This window comes from Sparus aurata, chromosome 21 (genome assembly GCF_900880675.1).
Source record: "Sparus aurata chromosome 21, fSpaAur1.1, whole genome shotgun sequence".
In the NCBI taxonomy this organism is placed as follows: Eukaryota; Metazoa; Chordata; class Actinopteri; order Spariformes; family Sparidae; genus Sparus; species Sparus aurata.
Window position 1 is genome coordinate 32,966,655 of NC_044207.1, and position 23,252 is coordinate 32,989,906.

General features: G+C 41.4%; 1 protein-coding gene across 3 annotated transcripts; it reads left to right on the forward strand.

Moving 5' to 3' along the window:
* The first annotated feature begins 12,503 nt into the window (after positions 1-12,503).
* On the forward strand, positions 12,504-21,233 carry LOC115572119 (uncharacterized). Of its 3 annotated transcripts, none has more exons than XM_030401938.1 (5): positions 12,504-12,630; positions 19,890-20,189; positions 20,312-20,392; positions 20,830-20,904; positions 21,045-21,233. In XM_030401938.1, exons 1-5 carry the CDS (start codon positions 12,540-12,542, stop codon positions 21,152-21,154), a joined length of 657 nt encoding a protein of 218 aa, XP_030257798.1. In that variant the 5' UTR covers positions 12,504-12,539; the 3' UTR covers positions 21,155-21,233. The 3 variants fall into 3 exon arrangements, with proteins under 3 accessions (XP_030257798.1, XP_030257796.1, XP_030257797.1); XM_030401936.1 differs by lacking the exon at positions 12,504-12,630 and adding an exon at positions 17,376-18,004 and having other exon boundaries at positions 19,884-20,189; XM_030401937.1 differs by lacking the exon at positions 12,504-12,630 and adding an exon at positions 17,377-18,004.
* The last annotated feature ends 2,019 nt before the right edge of the window (positions 21,234-23,252 follow it).

Below are 23,252 nucleotides of genomic sequence, written 5' to 3' on the forward strand. Positions count from 1 at the left end.
GAATGCACTGCGCTGCACTGGACCAATAATGTCCCACTGGTGGGTGTACTGTGATGTGGGCGGGGCTTGGTTTTGGCTCATCTGCTCTGAAACAGGAAATAAAATGGTGTCAGGCTGGTAACAAAGGATCTGGTACTAAAATGTGTTTGTGAAAACATTTGAGGTGAGAAACAGTCGATGCAGGAACAGAATCTGTGTTCAGATTTGATCAGCATCGCCTCGTTTGACAGACTGACAGAGAGACTCAGTCCACTTCTGTACTCTGTGTGTCTGGAGAGGCCAGACGGAGGGAAATGTTCAAGTCAATGGTAGTTTGAACAATGTGTATTAAAGTTGGGGTCAGTAAGAGCCACACTTTCTCAGGTGTGTGCTTTATGCTAACATTAACTGCTACAGGAGTGTGTTGCTGCTGCAGCAGCTCTCTCATTGGCTCAGACGGTCTGTTTGTGTGCTTTGTGCTACTTTAGCGGCTGAACGACAGTCTGTCACTGCTGCTGCTGCTGCTCATGGTTCTGAGGCTCAGGGCCTGTGTGCTTTGTGTTCCTGAGTTATCAAGCTGCTGAAGAGCGGCTCAGAGGCTGTGGACAGTGAACGCAGCACATCGTCATCGCTAACCAAACCCAACCACCTCATGTCTCACTCACATAAGAGAACAGCTGACATCATCATCATGAACATGAACAACAAACGTGGTTATTGTTAGTACTCACTGCTGTCAAGCTAGCATGTTAGCATTGGGAACTTTGGCTGAGCTTTCTCTGTCATTCTTGTTCTACTAGCTCACTAACAGCTTTAGCAAAACATCACCTGCCCTGTGGAAGACTCCGGTAATACACAGTGATGGAGAGTGCAAAGGTCAGAGTGTGAGCAGACAGACAGGTACGTATGTAGACAGACAGGTAGCCTGTCCAATCATTTCATACGGGTCAAATAAAACCATTGGACGGCTTATTAGAGGCCTGCAGCAGCCACAGATACTGGATTTATTTTCTGTTATCTGTCAGAGAGTTTGATTTATTGATTGCTGTCGGGATGTTCACAGATTTTCTATGAATAAAACAAAAAATGCTTCTAGAATAACTGACCGACCCGAGTTTGGACAGAAAGCATTCAGAATCCTGTCAAACTGACAGAATGGCAGGATTCAGAGGAACAATGGTCCAGAGAGAGTCAGAGAAAACTTCTTCATCAAAGCTCCACAAGATCATTTGTAACCTGCGTTATAGCAACAATATTTACACATTTGTATTTTGTGTGATTTGCCAACACAACTGTGTAAATACAAATTGGTTCCTGTAACAATTTGTCAGATGTAATGAAACGTTACATTTTAACTACAAACTAAACTGTCGGGACTTTTTTGCCATGTGGCTCTCAAAGTTTTAAAAAAAGTGCTTCACACAACACAGCTCTGCGTCTGTCTGCAGACTTTTATTCACTGAATCTGTCTCTGACCACTGAAAGCCAGTCTGAGACTCGCTCTCTGTCTCCGTCTCTCTTAATTTCCTGTCAGCGTCCTCTTCTGTCTCTTCACCTTTGTCATGATGTCCATGGAGGCTGCTGAGCCCGGTTCTGTTGCCTGTTTCGGCCCCGGTCCTAAACCCCTCGTCCTCCTGGTGGTCTGAAGCTGCTGTGATTGCGGTGTAAACACCAACACTCCGAGTCAGCTAGCAGAGCTAAGTCGACAGAGACACCATTCACTCTGTTACTAGTCACAGCAACATTACAATGATTGTGTAACCCACTCCTTCTGCACCCACTGCCTCCATCTACACCTCCTGGACTCTGTGCTGTGTTTCTGATGTGTGCTATCAAAGCAGTTTCTGGATTATAGTAGTATCTAAAGTATCTAAGTAGCATCTCCTCAACAGTTGAACTGTAAATAGTTTTATTAATTGCACATTATCAGGCCCAGTGCCACTGTCCTTTATTAGCTCTAACATGGAGTTACCTTTACATCTAAAGGTGTCATGAGAGTGAACTCATGAATGTCGACCCATCTGTTGATGATCACTGTGTAATGTTCATCCAAACTGTACAAATAGTTCACTGCAACATGACAATATCAGCTGCCTTCATTTACCTGAGTCACCTTAGACATCATCACAACAGTTGCCCCCCTGAGAGATTTGGCAGGAGCTGCCACTGGAGCTGGTGGAGCTGTCAGAGTCAGGAAAACAAGAGGTTACAGAACCACAGCCACAGGAGACTGATTCAGCACAGGAACTGGAGACAGCTGCAGCTCAGCTCAGACAGGTTGCTGCAGAACAGGAACAGAGGACTGCTGCAAGGCAGAGCAGGAGGCCGGCAGCTGGAGGTCTGGACGGGGATCAGGAAAGACCGCCGGTCCGGCTCTGGAGCCAGTCTGCTGACCCGCAGACAAGGAAGCAGGAACAGGTGTCGACTGGGCCGCTGACTGAGGACCAGGAACTGGTGGACCTGCTGGTGGAGCTAGATAACAAGTCAGAATCAACAAAGTCAATGAATGAGGTTCATCCTCTGGGGACCAAGAATGTGTGTAGAAAATGTCATGTCAGTCCATCCATCCATCCTTTGGTCCAGGTCCAATCCATGTGGACTAAAGTAGTGGAGCGACAGACATTAGCATCCACAGAGCAACACTGCTAGTGTGTCTAAAAAGACAATAAAAGAAGAGACAGTCATGTTGATATGAACATTAGAGAAACACATCATGGAGCTGAAACATGATCCTGCTTCATCATTTGGACTCGTTCACCTCAGCCGACACGTTCAACAGCACACAGGTTTTTGTATTACTCTTTCTCACTGTGGGGGTCAAGTTTGCCTTACCCGATCTACGGCTCTGGAACTAAACTGTTTGTTACAGGTAAGAATAAAGCTTCATTTTCCTTCAGTTGTTTTATTGAACAAGTGTAAAATGTGTTTTTAATCAGTTTCTGCTGCTTCAGGCTTTACATGTTAGTTTGTTCATTATTAGTAGAGAATTCTTGCAGCCGTGCAGCTATTGTTCCATAAAAAGGTTCATAACTCCTGAAAAGATGTTTAAATCTCACTGCACAGCTGAAGTTATTCTTTATTTCTGCAGGAGATCAAACTGATTCATAGAGAAACAGTTTGATATTGACAATGTTACAAATATACAGTATTTGATCCTCTCAGTAATTCAGCACCATCTCTTGTTTTTATAAAACAACATCATATATGATATTAAACATCATTTAATATATGTCAGTAAATGTCTTTGAGAAACATATAACTTTAAATATGTTCTATATGATCATCAATAATTCATAATTAAATTGTCAAATGTATTTTATATGATGGTACATATGTCTTTTAGTGGGAGATGAATGTATACATGAAGACAAACACATACTGAATATGTTACAATAAATATAATGTATGGATACTGACTTAAATGTTTCAATATATGATCTAAGATTTTGACACACGTATATGTGTTTGTTTGTTAAAACACTGTTAACGCAAATATAAAAGGAAATAGTAAATGAAGTCGAACATGATTTAAAATATTTCAAAGTCAAAATATTTTGTAAACATATGATGGTAAATATTGTGTATTAATACTGCACATGTTGTGATGTCATTGAGACATATTGTATTTTTGAATTATGTCATATTATATAATACAGTCATTAGATTGTAAATTAAATTTACTACAATGAATTTAAATTATCAAACTGCAAGATGATTGTATTTTATTTTATATGATGGTACATTTTTCTTTGGGTGTGAGATATATTTATACATGGAGACAAACAGATACTGAATATGACATCACAATAAATATAAATATAGTCATCATACTAAAATATAGAAAAAATGATATTAAGAAAAATGATACAGGATGATATGAATCGGCACATGTAAAAATGTATTTTTTACTATAATTGATCAAATATATTCATAAAACATTTCTCTTATAATTTCAACAGAAACAGATGAACAATGCTGAACTTAATTTGATTAAATTTATTTTATTTCAAAGTAAATGTATTTGCAGTGGATGATATAATATAATGATTTCTATAGAGCAGATTGTATTATACTGATTCATGTTATGTTATATTGTCAAATTTAATTTAATCATATGTGAAGTTCCTCTCAAAGATGAATAAAGTCTAAACTTTCTTCATATTATATTACAAAGCAGTCGTTATTCATATTAGACGCATCAGAACCTTTTTTGTAATTGTGTATGAATCTGGAAATATTGAGAGAAAAGGTGATGAAATTATTGAAGGACTGATTTGTTTTTCTTTAGCGTCTGAACTAAAGTACACGCTGGTGAATCTGTAACATGCTGTATTGAAGAAATGTATTTTATGGTGAGGTAAATGAGTATTTTATTGTAAAATATATGTTAACAATATTTAATAACGTATTGAATTTTCTAAAACGTTGCGATATTTATCAGATCAAAATAAATTATGTTTTTTAACATATAGATGAATTTTCCAATTTTGTACCGACAAAGTTTTACCTTCTTTTATATAAAATTAAATCTTTATTCATTTGTAATTGTGTATTAAGTGTAAATATCAATGAGAAACATATTAGATTATTGATGCATTTTTTTAAATAGCTTATGGTGGTAAATATATATAATATGTGGTGGATAATATAAACATCTAAATATCAGCGCGTATTAAACTTGAGGGTAAATATGTCATTTATTATAATCTGTCTTTTATCATGATACAGATGAAAATGTTCCATTGTATGAAAATATGATGTTATATTATTATTAGTAAGAGTCATAATAATGATGAATGTGCACATTGAAAGAAAGAAGTGCTGAACACATAATGTTGTTTGTCCCCATATAACATATGATGACATGACATGATGAGTGTGTTTGATGTGCAGGTGAATCCAGTCTATGTGTTGAACTTTGTGCTGTATTGATGAGTAGTTTAGTGATCAGAGTCCATGTAGTTTCCAGGATCACACTGAATGCAGTGCAGTGCTGGAAGCTGCTGTTGACTGTGTCAATGTGTGTCTGTGCTGCTTGTTGCTGCTGTCAAGCTTCAGATGAGCAGGTAGTGAAGCCCGTGGTGAGCGTGTACCCAGCAGCATCCAGAGCCCACCTGGAGGGGAGGAGCTCCCTGCTGTGTGTGGCCTCAGCCATGTTTCCTCCTCTGGTCCGCTTCTCCTGGGAAAGACGAAGGCAGGATCAGGAGGAGTGGTTCCCTGCTAAGGGAGAGCAGCTGGAGCTCAGAGAGTCGGGACGCACCGCCGCCATCTTGCTGGTTGACGGGAACGCTAACTTCACCTATAAATACCGCTGCTCCGTCCAGCACGAGGGGGGCACAGTGGAGGCCCAAACAGAACAAGGTAATGAAGGCTTGGAGACTGTGTTCAGCAGTGATTCAGCTTCATGTGGAGATGCTGTCAAAGAGAGCAGAGGAGCAGAGGACTGACATTTCTTTTGGCCTCTTTTCTGTTTCAGAGGTTCCAGCAGCTGCAGCAGCCTCCTGTCCTCCAGAGAGAGAGCCAGCAGACCTGCCAGCTCTGCAGCAAGCTGACTGTAAGATCCTGATAAACCACAAAGTCAAATCCTGTTCAGGGCCCCTAAAAAGCTTGTTGGGGCCCTGACTTGTTGTATTTAATAAGAGCCTTTGAGCTTTCATTCAAACTGTAGCTGACCCCTGTCTTCATGTAAAGATGGTTGTCCCGTCTGGAAAAGTCCAAATTCTACTGATGTAAATGTGATGATGTTCTGATGAAATTAACAGTTTGTCTGTGTGTCTGTCTGTGTGTGTGTGTGTGTGTGTGTGTGTGTGTGTGTGTGTGTGTGTGTGTGTCAGTGTCCTTCCAGTCTCAGTGCAGGGTGAAGCTGCTCTGTGTGCTCTACACAGTGCTGATAGTGAAGAGTCTGGTGTACTGCTGTGGACTCTCTCTGCTGAGGATCCTCTGAAACAAGGGACCGTCCACCAACTGCTCACATGCTGACTGACTGTTTTCTGCTCGCCTTTTCTCACCATCAAATCTCATCAGTTCATCTCATTGATCACCTTGATCAGCACTCACAAATGTCAATGTTCATGTTTTGTGGTTGGTTGTAAAATGTATCTTTTGATGCACAGGTTAGATTCAGTCATCCTACATATATAAATACATATATACACATATATATCTGCAGTGACTGAGTATACATTCTGTGCTATAGTGTTATTTTCATCCTCTAGTTTATTTCCACTTTGAATTGTGACTTGTATAATAATAGAACATGAAGCTGAATCATTAGCTGTCTGCTAGATATTTGATTGTTTTAGTATTTTTCTCTTCTTGTCTTTCTTTTTAATACATTATGCAGAGTGTGGCAGCTTTGTTCAATTCTTTCAGTGTAACATTCTCAATAAAGTGAAAAATCACAGTGTGTGTTTTAGAAACAGTCTTGTTTTATGGATTTCAGTTTGTCTTCAGAGCAAATCATCAGAAACAGAATCAACTTCATGGACCATGTATGTTGACGCCTACAAGTCATTTGACTCTGGTTGTAATTAGCTCTCAATATACTTTCACACAGCAGCAAGAACAAATGTAGAGGAAGATGTGAATATTAGCATACAGCTAAACAAGGACAACAAAGCTAAAGAAAGAGAAGCAAACAGAAACATATAGCTATTATATACAAGTCAGTAGGTGTGGCTGTGCCACCAGGTTCAGTGCTGAGCCCCTTTTATAATTGTGTCAGTGTGGATGTCAAACTCTACGCTGATGACACTGTTGTTTACACACATGAACAAACAGCAGAGCGAGCTGCTTTCAAGCTACAACTGCTATAAAATGATCACACAGCAGCTTCATCAGTCGCCTTCAGTTTGAATGTTGGCTGAATGATGGCTGTGTTTATTTTTTATCAACTGATAAAAAATTATTTAACTGTCACAGCTTTTACACCAGAATCATTCAGTATGTTTTGACAGCAGTTACACACCTTCACATGAGTGTAGTTGAGTTTGTACGTCAGAGAAAAACAGCCGTGAAACTTAAAAACAGGCTTAATGCCACAGTAACATGTCACATTTGGAGCTGTGTGAGTGAAGCACAGACAGCTGCACTGATACAAACTGAAGTTAGAAGCTGACTGACAGGAGATCAGTGGCTCAGTGGGGTTAACCAGGTGAACTGTTGGAAACTGACCACTGATTGAGACGGACACACGACTCTGACGGCTCTGACAGCAGCTCTCTGATCAGCTGGAACCTCATTATGAGACCTGAGGTGAACCAACATGGACGCTCGAATTCAGCTTCACAAAACAACAAGACGACTTGTTGTCTCTGTGGTTTGTGTTTCTGTCTGAGTGGTTTGTGTTCTGTCGCTCTGATTGATGAGAACAGATGAACGACATGTTCATGTAAATGTTCCAGTCGAGGAGTCACTGCTGCAAATCCTCTCGTGGTCATTTAAACACTTAGAGGGAGAAAAGTTTGAATTTCTCTGAAATTGCGTTTTTTTCACACTACAAATTTATGATAGTATGGACGATGTCAGAAACACCATCACTTAACAATTGTTTATATCTTGCAATTTAACATGAGAAAACCTACGATTAATTATCAATCATGATCTACAAATCACATATTATCTATATATAGTAATGAAATATTACTACACATTATCATCATATATATCAACAGATTGATTGAATTGTGTTTTAGTAATTCTCAAAATAAACTGAAGTATATTTCATGTACACTGGATGTTTCTGTAGTTTTATATGTATATCACATGTCTCTATGTGTCAGCTGTTACATTCACTAAATAGTTAAGAACATTGCATTTTTTATGCATGATTAATCTATTATCAGTATTATTTATACGACTGTGTGTCTGTCTCCCAGGTGAATAAGACAGATGGAAGCTGAGACAGTGAGTACTGAGCGCTGTAACTGTTGTAACTGTCATTGTGTTGTTCATGTGAAAAAGTGCAGCTAACGGTGAGGAGGCTGCAGAGCAGAAACCCACACAGCCCGTCTGCTGCAGGAAAGGAAGTGCTGGTTGGCTCTCAACAGTTTTTTATGAGTCCTAATAACCACTGAGAACAGATTCATATCTGCTGCTGTACACACTCATCAACTCCTCTCCCTCTCTGGACTGCTTTGTCTTTTCTCTTGTTGTCTGGAAGCCTTTTTTCCACTGAGCCCTCCACCCACACAAAGTTGAACAGAACCCAACAGTGACCCCCCACCTGGAGCTCACGTCCATGGACTTTATTTATGGTGATGTGATTTTAGCCATAAAAGTTTCACTTTACAGTTCACAGCTGGTGTTGATGAGAGCTAACAAATCCTCATAGAAAACTGACAAAAGGCTTCTTTGTCAGCGTCCTCCACAACAACACATGTGAGTGTTTTCTGTTCTGACGCCTCAGTGGTTCATGTCTGCTGAGGATGTGTCTGTTACACTGACTGGTTGGAGTAGCTAAGTCATGGGAAATGATTCTTTTTCATTTTCAGCAACTCAACATGCTTTTCCATCAAATTTGAAGGGACCTTTAATGAGAGCTGTGGAGCCTCTTCTCAGCTCCAACCTGATCTGAAAAATGTCCAAGCTGCTGTCAAGTCAAATACTACGTCGAAGCTTGGCCCACGGTGGATCGTTCTGTATCACATTGTTCAGTGGGTCAGTCCAGTGAATTACAGAACTGTCCTGAGGACACAGGTCGGGATCTATGAGTGGTTCGTGAGTGTAACTTGAAGGAACTGAGGTGAAGGCTCAGGAGACGGAAGTGTGTTTGTGGGTGTGTGTGTGTGTGTGTGTGTCGTACTTCTCTTTTATTTGGGCTGAACCTCTCACTCCCTCTGGACTGATTGCAGTGTATTCAGATCACCTGTCGCAGGTGTGGAGACTGGCTCCTAACTAAAATGGGAGAGCAGCTTGTGTCATTCCCCTCACAGCCAATCAGTGTGAGACGTTGCCCTTTTGTGAAGGCTTAAGAGAGGTGGGAAATGTCACCCAGATCGGTCCGATCACCATTCTGATTCTGTCCTGGACTCACTGCAGACCTGATCCAAACATACTGTCAGTCAGACCCTCCATTTAATATTGTACAAGAGTGAATGTTGCCAATCCCTGCTGTCATAACTCCAACATCCTTCAACCATTATGGCTGTTATGGTTGTAATTATTAAGTCAATTATTAATCAGATTTACAAATAGTTTAGTACCGTTTGATGACACTGAATTGTTGAATTGGTTATCATTTCCCATCTTCAAGGCTTGTCATTGTAAATAATAATCCTTTTAGTGCTCCATCAGTACTAAATAATTGTGCCTTGTCTGATGCAGTGCATAATATTATGGTGCCCCGTGTGAGGCATTTACACAACGCACCAATATATTGGTGCCCCGTGTGAGACAGTGTACTGTTGGTTTCATCAAACAAATTCATAACCCATTTGAATATCCAAAATTGAATCCACTTTGAGCCAATTTCTATTTTCCATTTTTGAGGCACGGCACATTGTCCTGCTGAAAGAGGCCACAGCCATCAGGGAATATCGTTTCCATAAAACAGACCACATGGATGGTCCCAAGGTTTCCCAACAGAACATTGCCCAAAGCATCACACTGCCTCTGCTGGCTTGCTTCGTCCCATAGTGAATCCTGGTGCCACTTTCTTTCCTTGCTTTTGGTACAGTTATGATGCTCACGTGCCAATTGTTGGCCAATTCGGCGGTGGACAGGGTCAGCATGGGCACCCTGACTGGTCCGTGGCTATGCAGCCCCATACGCAACAAATTGTGATGCACTGTGTATCCTTACACCTTTCTATCAGAATCAGCATTATCTGCTTCAGTAATTATAGCTACAGCAGCTCGTCTGTTGGATAAGACGACATGGGCAAATCCTTCGCTCCTTATGTGCATCAATGAGCCTTGGCCGACCACGAACCTGTCGTCGGTTCACCACTGTGCCTTCCTTGGACCACTGCAGAATGGGAACACCCCACAACAGCTGCAGTTTTGGAGAAGCTCTGACCCAGTCGTCTAGCCATTACAATTTGTCACATGACACAAATATGTATTTACCACCATATCATATCATTTCAAGTATATGTTCTTGCTGCTGTTCAGACGACCCTCTATTACAATATCTCCCTGTACAGTCAAAGTGACAAAGACTTTGTGAGCAGACTCACTGATTACATATCATCTGCTGTCATAAACATGATCTTTACTTCATTCACTCGTCTCCCCTGATTGAAATCTGCTTTAAATGGAATAACAGCGTCAAACCAAAACAGACAAATGTCAGTGTGTTCCTTTAAGAAGCTGAAGGAACAGGTATGATACATTTCATTATCTGAAGGGATGTTTGTTCTGTTCTGTGTGTTCTAACTCTGAACACTTGGATCATTTTCACCATGAAACACTGTTGGAAGAATGACAACATGTTGCGGCTGTCTCAGCAGACAACACATGTGTGACATTACATGTGTCTTTACACTGTTAGATCGCTGTCACACCAATAAATCAGCTCTTCCACCACGGCTGTGTGACACATTTCAAACTAAAGCTGATCACATGCTGGATTTCTGTGTTTGCTGCTGGTGCTGACATTAAACATCACAGAGAAACACCACCACCCTGTGGTCAGTCACGGGAAGTGCAGGGAAATTCACGTGATGCTGATGACGGTCGCCATGATGACACCATGACGCTCCGCCCTCTTATTTTACTGGCGACAAACCCACAGTGACATCTAGTGGATAAAAAACACACAGCAGTAAATGAGGAGTATTACTGGCATTATTGTTGGTACTACTTCTAAAAATACTTCAAATACTTTTTCTACTGCAACTATATTATGAACTATATTATTACTATATTATTCTGCTGCTGCCTGTTACAGTAGATGGTGTCATATTTCTCTGACATGTACTATACTAACAATAACTATAGAAGTCTAACTAATCACAGCACTGTGTCACTTCACTTGAGACAGTACTGCAGTATTAGTTGAAGTACATCTCTGCTGGTGGGTACTGTGTGTATTTGTACCAGAGAAGGTTTGATGTGTCATAGAAATGAAATGATTCAGTGAAATGACAGAAATGCAAGGGGACGTTTAAGGCTTCAAATTACAGTGGAGGAGTTTTGTGGATTTGTCCTTTTGTCTTTTCATCACAGCTGTTCAACAACAGATAACAGTCTGTGCTACTAAATTCACCACCAACCTGAATGTGTTGCTGCTCACATGAATGTGGGTTTCTATTTCTATCACACGGCAGCTTCAGCCGAGCCGTCGATCGGCAGCGGCGGCCTTATCTGTGAGCCGCAGGGGCTGATGGGAGCTCTGAGGACCTGTTAGAAACCACGTGGCCCTCGTCTGATCTGGCAGCTCGTCCTGGTTTGGCCTCAGCTGCGTCAGAGTGCCACTTCTCCCCAGGTTCACCAGAGGAAACACCACTGCACAAAATGCTTTTCCTCCCAACTGCTGCTCTGTGCTGTCTGTGTTCAGGTGAGTGTTTCCAGCCAATCAGGAGCCAACAAAGTCCACCTGGAACAAACACTGTCACACTGACCTTCATCGATCTGTCTGCTTCTCTACAGCGCTGGTTGCCATGGCAGAACAGCTGATTCAGGAGGATTTAACATTGACCAGGAGAGTTGGAGATAAAGTTTCCTTCAGCTGTCGAGGAACTGACCAGTGTGACTACAGTAATTCTGCAGGGTGGATCCAGAAGAAAGACAGAGAAACATTCAAAAGAATTTTGTATTATGACAGGACCAGTTGTAGCATAGGTGGCAGGTTCAATCATCCTCAGAAAAAAGATTTCTCAGTTGTGAATAATCAGAACGGCTGTGAGTTGAAGATCCAGAAAGTTAAACTCCTTCATTCAGCCACCTACTACTGCGCCTGTTGGAAGAAAGTTCCCCACAGTAAGAAATGATCCGAGCAGCCTGAACAAAAACCAACAGATGAACAGACGTCAAACAGTGTTTGTGACAGGAAGAAAGCAGTAAACCACAGCCCAGGTTCACATGTTTCACCTCCATCTCAGCCACAGTCACAAACACACGGAACTGAGGGATTTATTTCATATTCTATTTATTTATATTTTCATCAGATATTCCAGCAGGTTTATTGTTGTTTCACACAGAGAGGAAAAAGGAGACAAACACAAACACAATGAGAAAATAAAGAGGAAAATAATTCAATGACAAACTCAAACATAATCCAGATGAATCAGTAAAACAACAAACATACTTTCGAATATTTCAATAAAATGATATCAAACATCATCAAATATTTACAGCCCAACGTCCTGCTGCTGAATAAAGTCCATCCGTCCCTCACAACACTAATGTGCTCTGAATGAAAACACTTCCAGCAGCACTTGTTGTTTAACACCTTTCAGCACATTTCACCACATCATTTCACTTTAGGACATTTTAAAAAACAAATCTTGGACACACGTCAGTCTGTGTACTTTGTCCTTCTAGCAGCGGCTCATTAGGACGCTCATCTTGTTGGACACATTTCATCAGTTTCCTGTGGATGTTTCTGCTTCCCAGAGGATGAACCCTAACATTCATGGTGACCTCCTGACCTTTCCCCTAGTGCCACCATCAGGACAAAAGTATCTCCAGACCGACACTTCAGCATCTGGTAAGTTAACAACTTGATTTTAATCAACTGACTGAAAACTTTTAAGAATGAAACACTTTGTAACACTTAAAACTGCACAAATCGAGATTTCAATGAACAGAGGCTGAAATGACTTTGTGTCATCGCGGGCCGACTGTCACTGGAGGACCAGGAGGTTTCTACAAACTGATGCAGTCAGCAAACACACAGACAAACACACATGTCCACAAAGGTCACATGTTTAAGAAGTGTTTCAATGCTCTTGATGAACGGGTAAAAAACCTAGAACTCCCAGAAATGCACTGGGCTGCCCTGGACAAATAAAATGTTCCACTGATGGGTGACACATGTGAGGTGGGCGGAGCTTAGTTTCGGCTCGTTTGTTCTGAAACAGGAAACAAAATGGTGTCAGGCTGGTAACAAAGGATCTGGCACTAAAATATGTTTGTGAAAACATTTGAGGTGAGAAACAGTCGACGCAGGAACAGAATCTGCTTTGTTTGACAGATTGACAGAGAAACTCAATCCACTTCTGTACTCTGTGTGTCTGGAGAGGCCAGACGGACAGAAATGTACAAATCAGTGGTAGTTTGAACAATGTGTATTGAAGTTGGGGTCGGTAAGAGCCACACTTTCTCAGGTGTGTGCTTTATGCTAACGTTAGCCGCTACAGGAGTGTTTTGCTGCTACAGCAGCTCTCTCATTGGCTCAGACGGTCTGTGTGTGTGCTTTGTGCTACTTGTTTAGCGACTGAACGACAGTCTGTCACTGCTGCTGCTGCTCATCGTTCTGTGGCTCAGGGCCTGTGTGCCCTGCTGAAAAAACTAGCACAGTCCAGCACGATTTCCATGATGGTCTATGCTGGTTAGTGCTGGTTTTGCGCTGGTTTTGCTGCACAATGAAGCTGGCCCACCAGCATAGTCTTGCTGGTGACGTTGCTGATGAAGCATACCAGCACCAAAACACAACATATGCTGGTCTATGCTGGTTCTTCTAGCAGGGTGCTGTTGTTGTTCCGATTCCGATACCAGTATCGGAAATGCCTCCGATACTGTCAAAAATGCTGGCATTGGTATCGGCGAGTACTGGAGTCCAGGCACCGATCCGATACCATGTAATTTATTAGAAATAGGAATCTAGAGGTGCCGTTTAGCTCAGTTGGTAGAGCATGCGTCCCATGTGCTGAGGCTCTGCAGCGGCCATGTGTTCGACTCCCGGCCTGTGTCCCTCTGCTGCGTGTCACTCCCCCTCTCTCTCCCACTGTTTCCTGTCATAGCTTCAGCTGTACTGTCAATAAAGCTGTAGAAGGCCAAAAAAATACTTTAAAAAAAGAAATAGGAATCTATTTACCAGTTATGAGTGTTGGCATCCACCAGAGGGCACTCTGCAACAGGTCGAGTCTATGCCACCTGACTGACGTACAGGACGGCCAGTTTGAGATCTCTTCTTGTATGGGTCATCATTCATAAGCAAATGCTGGCTGCTTCAAAACAAATGCGACCTAAGCGTTGTGTATTAACGGGACGAGAAGTTGCCAAGTCTTTGCCAAGTTTGACGTAACGCTGTAATCACACTACTTTTATCAGTAATGAATAGTGTAAGGCATTACTGTTCTGAATGAAGTAATCACATTACAGTTTGCCAAACTCGTTCTTTACGTTACATTGCTATTTGCACGCGTCACACACAAGGGGCCAGGGGCCGTCAATAATGGAACATTGATTGGTTGGGGTTTGGCACGAGGTATCTTTCACCATCACCGATTGGTTAGTCACCACCCCGCAAGGGGAGATGGGACAACGATGGCAGCGTCAACAACACGAGCAGAACATGCTGCATGCGACTTGCCTGAAGACCCCCGCTGCGTAAAGCCACTTTTGACGGTTGGAGGTACAAACATTACTTTGAATTTGTTGAACATAAGGAAAATAACTTGACTGTAAGGTGCACACTTTGTCCGTGTTGGAAACTTCTCTCCACCGCTGCTAACACTACCTCAAACTGAACAAAGCACCTACAGAGACAGCACACACGCACACACAAAGCTTGTTGCTAAGGAACCGTGAAGCAACATGAATGTAACGAGTAATGTAACTAATTACTTTCTTCAGGGAGTAATCATGTAATGTAAGGCTTTACTATTTTTGAGAGTAGTGTGTAATGTGTAATATATTACATTTTTGAGTAACGAGCCCCATCACTGGTTAAAGCAACAATATTTAGACATTGGTATTTAGTATGATTTGCCAACACAACTGTGTAAATACAAATTCCAGGTTTCTGTAACAATTTGTCAGATGTAATGTAACATTACGTTTAAGTAAACTCTCAGGAGTTTTTTGCCGTCTGGCTCTCAAAGTTTGAACAAGTGCTTCACACAACACAGCTCTGCGTCTGTCTGCAGAGTTTTATTTAGTGAAGCTGTCTCTGACATCTTTGTCTCTCACTGTCCTTTATTAGCTCTAACATGTAGTTACCTTTACATCTAAAGGTGTCTTGACAGTGAACTCATGAATGTCGACACATCTGTTGATGATCACTGTGTAATGTTCATCCAAACTGTACAGAGGGGGAGGCGTTGCCGTTCTCCATAAACAATCCCTGACCATCACTGAACTCAATCTCAACCTCCCATCTATCTCATCCTTCGAACACCTTGCCTTCACTGCTGTTCTAATCTACCGTCCCCCGAAGCCACACCCATCTTTTCTCTCTGATCTGTCCGACCTCCTCACTATTGCGTCTTCCCTCTCTCCCCGCCTCCTATTTACCGGTGACCTTAACATCCACATCTATCAGCCCAATGCCCCATTGACATCTGACTTCCTCTCTCTTCTTGACTGTTTCCACCTAACCCAACATATTGACCTCCCCACCCATACCAAAGGCCACATCCTCGACATCGTCTGCTCTGCCTCCCTACCCATCTCTAACCCACATCCCCTCCCCTTCCGGCCGACAAATCGAACGACTCCTCAAACGAACCCACCTCACCGTTCACGCTGAAGCCTACAAACACCACATCTCCTCCTACCGTGATGCTCTCCGAGCTGCCAAATCCGCCCACTTCTCCACCCTCATCAACAGTACCAACAGGAACCCCCGCATCCTGTTCTCCACCGTCAACAAACTGCTCCGGCCGCCAGACCGCAACCCTCCCTCCTCACCCGACATTTGCAACTCTTTCCTCCTCGCCTTTAACAATAAAATCTCCCAAATCAACAGCTCCCTGACTGCCACTGTTGGCAACTCCTCCACCAACAGTTCGTCTCCCTCTCCGACCACACATCCACCCTCTCTCCTGTTTCGCAGGGGGTCCCTCAGGGCTCAGTCCTTGGCCCCCTTCTCTTCATCTGCTACCTATTCCCCCTTGGACACCTCATCCGCTCACTCAACCTCGAATTCCACTGTTATGCTGACGACACCCAGATCTACATCCGCACCAAACCCACCCAAAATCTTCCACTCAACCACATTGAAACCTGCATCTCTGCAATAAAAACATGGCTGTCCCAGAACTTCCTCAAACTCAACAGTGACAAAACAGAACTCCTCCTCATTGGCACCAAATCCACTTTAAACAAAACTGGACCCATCTCACTTACCATTGACAGCTCGATCATCTCTCCCTCCCCCCTTGCACGCAACCTTGGTGTTATCCTGGACCCCACGCTCTCCTTTGATCCCCATGTCCGCTCCATTGTCAAGACCTCCTACTTCCACCTCCACCGCATCGCCAAAATCAGACACTGCCTCTCCCCCCCTGCCGCTGAATCCCTCATCCACGCCTTCATCTCCTCACGTCTTGACTACTGCAATTCCCTCCTCACTGGCATCACCTCCCATTCCCTCCATAGACTCCAAATGGTCCAGAACTCTGCTGCTCGCCTCCTCACTCACACCCGCTCCCGTGAACACATCACCCCCATTCTCTACACCCTCCACTGGCTCCCTATCAAACAACGCATCGATTTCAAAATACTCCTCCTAACCTTCAAAGCTCTCCACCATCTGGCCCCACCCTACCTGTCTGACCTCCTTATCCCCCACCGCCCCTCCCGAGCCCTCCGATCCTCCTCCTCCCTAACTCTGACCATGCCATCTTCCAAACTCAAAACCTTCGGACACAGAGCCTTCTCGAGAACTGCACCCCGACTCTGGAACTCTCTCCCCCAGCCCATCCGCGACTCTCCATCACTCACCACATTTAAATCCCGCCTAAAAACCTACCTCTTCTCACAAGCCTACGATCTCCCCTACCCATAACTACATTCACTCCTGTCCTCTCCCCCCGACCCCCCCCCCCCTTCCGCTCTCCTCACTCATCAGCCCCCCCCCCACTGCTCTTCAATCCATCCCCCCACCTCTATTGTTGTACCTGTTTCTGTCTGTTTGTCTGTATCAGCACTACCCCATGCCCCACCTTTGCTTTTGTTTCCCTGTCATCCTTGTCTTCTGTTGTTTGCTACCTATACCTACTACATGTGCGTCTGTGTATTACCTGTCCTGCTATCTCTGTAAGCGACTTTGGGTCTTTGAAAAGCGCTATACAAATTAAATGAATTATTATTATTATTATTACACATAGTTCACTGCAACATGAAAATATCAGCTGCCTTCATTTACCTGAGTCACCTTAGACATCATCACAACAGTTGCCCCCCTGAGAGATTTGGCAGGAGCTGCCACTGGAGCTGGTGGAGCTGTCAGAGTCAGGAAAACAAGAGGTTACAGAACCACAGCCACAGGAGACTGATTCAGCACAGGAACTGGAGACAGCTGCAGCTCAGCTCAGACAGGTTGCTGCAGAACAGGAACAGAGGACTGCTGCAAGGCAGAGCAGGAGGCCGGCAGCTGGAGGTCTGGACGGGGATCAGGAAAGACCTCCGGTCCGGCTCTGGAGCCAGTCTGCTGACCTGCAGACAAGGGAGCAGGAACAGGTGTCGACTGGGCCACCGACTGAGGACCAGGAACTGGTGGACCTGCTGGTGGAGCTAGATAACAAGTCAGAATCAACAAAGTCAATGAATGAAGTTCATCCTCTGGGGACCAAGAATGTGTGTAGAAAATGTCATGTCAGTCCATCCATCCATCCTTTGGTCCAGGTCCAATCCATGTGGACTAAAGTAGTGGAGCGACAGACATTAGCATCCACAGAGCAACACTGCTAGTGTGTCTAAAAAGACAATAAAAGAAGAGACAGTCATGTTGATATGAACATTAGAGAAACACATCATGGAGCTGAAACATGATCCTGCTTCATCATTTGGACTCGTTCACCTCAGCCGACACGTTCAACAGCACACAGGTTTTTGTATTACTCTGTCTCACTGTGGGGGGAACACGAGGTATAGATACCGCATCTTTGGCTCCGGAACTAAACTGTTTGTAACAGGTAAGAATAAAGCTTCATTGTCCTTCAGTTGTTTTATTGAACAAGTGTAAAATGTGTTTTTAATGAGTTTCTGCTGCTTCAGGCTTTACATGTTAGTTTGTTCATAATTAGTAGAGAATTCTTGCAGCCGTGCAGCTATTGTTCCATAAAAAGGTTTATACCTCCTGAAAAGATGTTTAAATCTCACTGCACAGCTGAAGTTCTTCTTTATTTCTGCAGGAGATCAAACTGATTCATAGAGAAAAAGTTTGATATTGACAATGTTGCAAACATACAGTATTTGATCCTCTCAGTAATTCAGCACCATCTCATATATGATATCAAACATCATTTAATATATGTCAGTAAATGTATTTGTAAAACATATAACTTTAAATATGTTGTATAGGATCATTAATAATTCGTTATTACATTCTTTCTGTGTTAACATGCCTGTAATGTAAATCTAAAAGCAAAAAATAAATGAAACAAAACATGTTTACATATATAAAAGCCAAAATATTTTGCAAACATCTGATGGTTAATATTGTGTATTAATACGGCACATATTGTGATGTGATTGAGACATCATTTATATTATTTTAAAGTAATCAGATTATACATTTGGTTTACTTTGATAAATTTAAATGGTCAAATTGCAACAAAACAATTGTATTTTATATAATTGTACAATTTCCGTTGAGTGTAAAACATATTTATACATGAAGACAAATAGATACTGAATATAATATACTAATTATACTGAAATATAAAAAAACATATACCAAAAACATAGATATACAATGGCACATGAAAAATTTTATTTTTGAGAATCATTGATATAATTTATTCATAAATATCAAATATCAAATCATATACTCAACTTAATTTCAAATATGTAAAAGTAAATGCATTTGCAATGTGTGACATGATATAGTAATTTCCATAGAGCAGATTATAATATACTGATTTATGTTATGTTATATTATCAAATGTAATTTAATCATACGTGGTTCTTGCCAATGTAAATGAAGCCTTAACTTTGTACATATGATATCTCAAAGCAGTCGTTATTCTTATTTGACATATCTGAACGTTTTATTGTAATTGTGTATGACTCTAAAAATATTGAGAGAAAAATTGATGAAATTATTGAAGTTCTGATTTGTTTTTCTTTAGCAGCTTAACTAAAGTACACACTGGTAAATCTGCAACATGTTACACATGTTTTATGTGAACGTAAATGTAGATAAGTATTGTTATTATCATGCAACATTCCTATTTTATCATATTATGATAAATATTGTTTTGCAATGCATTTTTACATAAAGATGAATTTTCCTGCAGGGACCAACAACATTTTACCTTCTTTTTTATTGAATTACAGCTTTATTCACATTAGACATATGAAACCATGTATTTGTATTAAATTTAAATATAAATAAACAACACATCAAATTGTAGATTCATTTTTCTTTTAATATTTACAATATGTGGTGGGTAATATAAACATTAAAATGTCTGCGTATATTAAACTTGAGGGTAAATATGTCCTTTATTATAATCTGTCTTTTATCATGATACAGATGAAGATTTTCCATTGTATGAAAATATGATGTTATATTATTATTAGTAAGAGTCATATTAATGATGAATGTGCACATTGAAAGAAAGAAGTGCTGAACACATGATGTTGTTTGTCCCCATATAACATGACATGATGAGTGTGTTTGATGTGCAGGTGAATCCAGTCTATGTGTTGAACTTTGTGCTGTATTGATGAGTAGTTTAGTGATCAGAGTCCATGTAGTTTCCAGGATCACACTGAATGCAGTGCAGTGCTGGAAGCTGCTGTTGACTGTGTCAATGTGTGTCTGTGCTGCTTGTTGCTGCTGTCAAACTTCAGATGAGCAGGTAGTGAAGCCCGTGGTGAGCGTGTACCCAGCAGCATCCAGAGCCCCCCTGGAGGGGAGGAGCTCCCTGCTGTGTGTGGCCTCAGCCATGTTTCCTCCTCTGGTCCGGATCTCCTGGGAAAGACAGGAGGATCAGGAGCAGTGGGTCCCTGCTGAGGGAGAGCAGCTGGAGCTCAGAGAGTCGGGATGTACCGCCGCCATCTTGCAGCCTGGACGGGATGCTCTCCACACGTGTAAATACCGCTGCTCCGTCCAGCACGAGGGGGGCACAGTGAAGGCCCAAACAGAACCAGGTAATAAGTGTGTTTATACTTTATATAAACTTTAATAAAAACATTTATAAACGAAGTAGAATGACACAACAGACTTCATGCAGTGGTGTAACAGTCTGGATGTACTGTATGTTTGAATACAGCTGCAGTTCAAACAACAAGCAGCAGCATCACCACCACATCCAGGGTACCACCTACCTCCATCGTAACTCAGCCTGAAACAGGTGAGTTCTGTTAATTATATATTACTGTGGGCTTTGTCTCCATTACATGAAAACCAATACCCCATTCACAGGATGTAAATAAATCTCTGTACATAAGGGAAAATGAAGAAAACCAAAATTGGAGGGCCTGTGATGTTCAGGCCTCAGACAGCACTGCATTAAAAACAGATAAAATTCTGTGGTGGAAATCATTACGTCTCTGATCCACTGCTGTGATGTCATTATTGTTATTGTTATTATTATTATTATTATTATTATTATTATTATTATTATTATTATTATTTAATGTTACAGTTAAATCTCAATACTAATAAAATGCAGGTTGTAGTCAGGTAACATGAAGTTTATTTGTACAGTACCTACTTAGGAAGCAGATTGACACAACGGACTTCATGCAGTGGTGTAACAGTCTGGATGTACTGTATGTTTGAATACAGCTGCAGTTCAAACAACAAGCAGAACCAACACATCCAGCGCACCACCTACCTACATCAAAACGCAGCCTGAAGCAGGTGAGTTCTTCACGTACAAAGACAATCACTGACCAGAGCACCATTTTGAAAAATTAACACTGTCTGTCTGTCTGTCTGTCTGTGTGTGTGTGTGTGTGTGTGTGTGTGTGTGTGTGTGTGTGTGTGTGTGTGTGTGTCAGTGTCCTTCCAGTCTCAGTGCAGGGTGAAGCTGCTCTGTGTGCTCTACACAGTGCTGATAGTGAAGAGTCTGGTGTACTGCTGTGGACTCTCTCTGCTGAGGATCCTCTGAAACAAGGGACCGTCCACCAACTGCTCACATGCTGACTGACTGTTTTCTGCTCGCCTTTTCTCACCATCAAATCTCATCAGTTCAGTCTCATTGATCACTTTGATCAGCACTCACAAATGTCAATGTTCATGTTTTGTGGTTGGTTGTAAAATGTATCTTTTGATGCACAGGTTAGATTCAGTCATCCTACATATATAAATACGTATATACACATATATATCTGCAGTGAGTATAAATTCTGTGCTATAGTGTTATTTTCATCCTCTAGTTTATTTCCACTTTGAATTGTGACTTGTATAATAATAGAACATGAAGCTGAATCATTAGCTGTCTGCTAGATATTTGATTGTTTTAGTATTTTTCTCTCCTTGTCTTTCTTTTTAATACATTATGCAGAGTGTGGCAGCTTTGTTCAATTCTTTCAGTGTAACATTCTCAATAAAGTGAAAAATCACAGTGTGTGTTTTAGAAACAGTCTTGTTTTTATGGATTTCAGTTTGTCTTCAGAGCAAATCATCAGAAACAGAATCAACTTCATGGACCATGTATGTTGACGCCTACAAGTCATTTGACTCGTAATTAGCTCTCAATATACTTTCACACAGCAGCAAGAACAAATGTAGAGGAAGACGTGAATATTAGCATACAGCTTAACAAGGACAACAAAGCTAAAGAAAGAGAAGCAAACAGAAACATATAGCTATTATATACAAGTCAGTAGGTGTGGCTGTGCCACCAGGTTCAGTGCTGAGCCCCTTTTATAATTGTGTCAGTGTGGATGTCAAACTCTACGCTGATGACACTGTTGTTTACACACATGAACAAACAGCAGAGCGAGCTGCTTTCAAGCTACAACTGCTATAAAATGATCACACAGCAGCTTCATCAGTCGCCTTCCAAGTTGGTGTCAGGCTGCAGAAACTGTCAGTAAACTGTCACCTTTACAGAATCAATCAAACAGTATCAACACATCTTTTATTTCAGCTTCTCAGCTCCCAGGTTTGTCTCCCAGGTGAATAAGACAGATGGAAGCTGAGACAGTGAGTACTGAGCGCTGTAACTGTTGTAACTGTCATTGTGTTGTTCATGTGAAAAAGTGCAGCTAACGGTGAGGAGGCTGCAGAGCAGAAACCCACACAGCCCGTCTGCTGCAGGAAAGGAAGTGCTGGTTGGCTCTCAACAGTTTTTTATGAGTCCTAATAACCACTGAGAACAGATTCATATCTGCTGCTGTACACACTCATCAACTCCTCTCCCTCTCTAGATACTAAATGTCACATAAACTAAATCGACAATTCCCAGGTGTTAGTAATGTTAGTAATTATTCTCTGACAGCATTCTGAGATTTATTTTAGAGAGATAACTTAAGTTATTGATAATTAAAGGACTTCTTGTGGAGTTTAACTGGAGTGTCAGATATCAGGAGGAAGCCTGGTAGAACAGATGTTAACACACAAGCTTTTTTGATTAATTTGATTAGATCTCATTTAATTTAACTGCAACACATCAACTGTTCTGGATGCACAAAGCTGAATTCCTGCATGAGCACAGATATTGTACTGTAGTTCCCTCTACTGGCCAGAAGTAACTATAACGTGTGAATGATGCAGTTGAAATTAACTGAGGACAAATACAACATGTTGTTAATCATATATCAAATAAAAACGCTTTTACTATTACTTTTAATTATTATTATTATTTTTCATGTTTCATATACGCATATCAATAGAATAGATCACTAATTGCACATAATAGCCATGAATAGATCCCTTTTAACTGTGTGTCCAAATTAAGACGTGGAGTTCATCATCTCATTAATAATGAATAATAAATGCTTAAGTTCAGCTGATGGAGCCGATATGAACCCTGAAAGACAAACAACAGATCAGGATAATGAGAAATTATCTGTTTTTTTGGCCCTGAGAAGAAATTTCACACTCAAAAACCGAAAACAAAAACTTCATTTTGCCTCAGCTTGACTTTAAACTGTATATTTGTTTTCATGTCTTTACATTTTGACTCTTGTCTCTTCAGGAGTGAAACAGCTGATAACTCCTCAGGTGTAAACAAACGGACCTTTCCTTCACATAGGAGACTC

Coding starts and splice junctions, on each gene's coding strand:
- LOC115572119 (XM_030401936.1), top strand. CDS start 17,845: ATGGAGCTGAAACATGATCCTGCTTCATCATTTGGACTCGTTCACCTC. Junction 20,393..20,829: donor CGTAACTCAGCCTGAAACAG/GTGAGTTCTGTT, acceptor GTTTGAATACAG/CTGCAGTTCAAACAACAAGC. Junction 20,905..21,044: donor CAAAACGCAGCCTGAAGCAG/GTGAGTTCTTCA, acceptor TGTGTGTGTCAG/TGTCCTTCCAGTCTCAGTGC.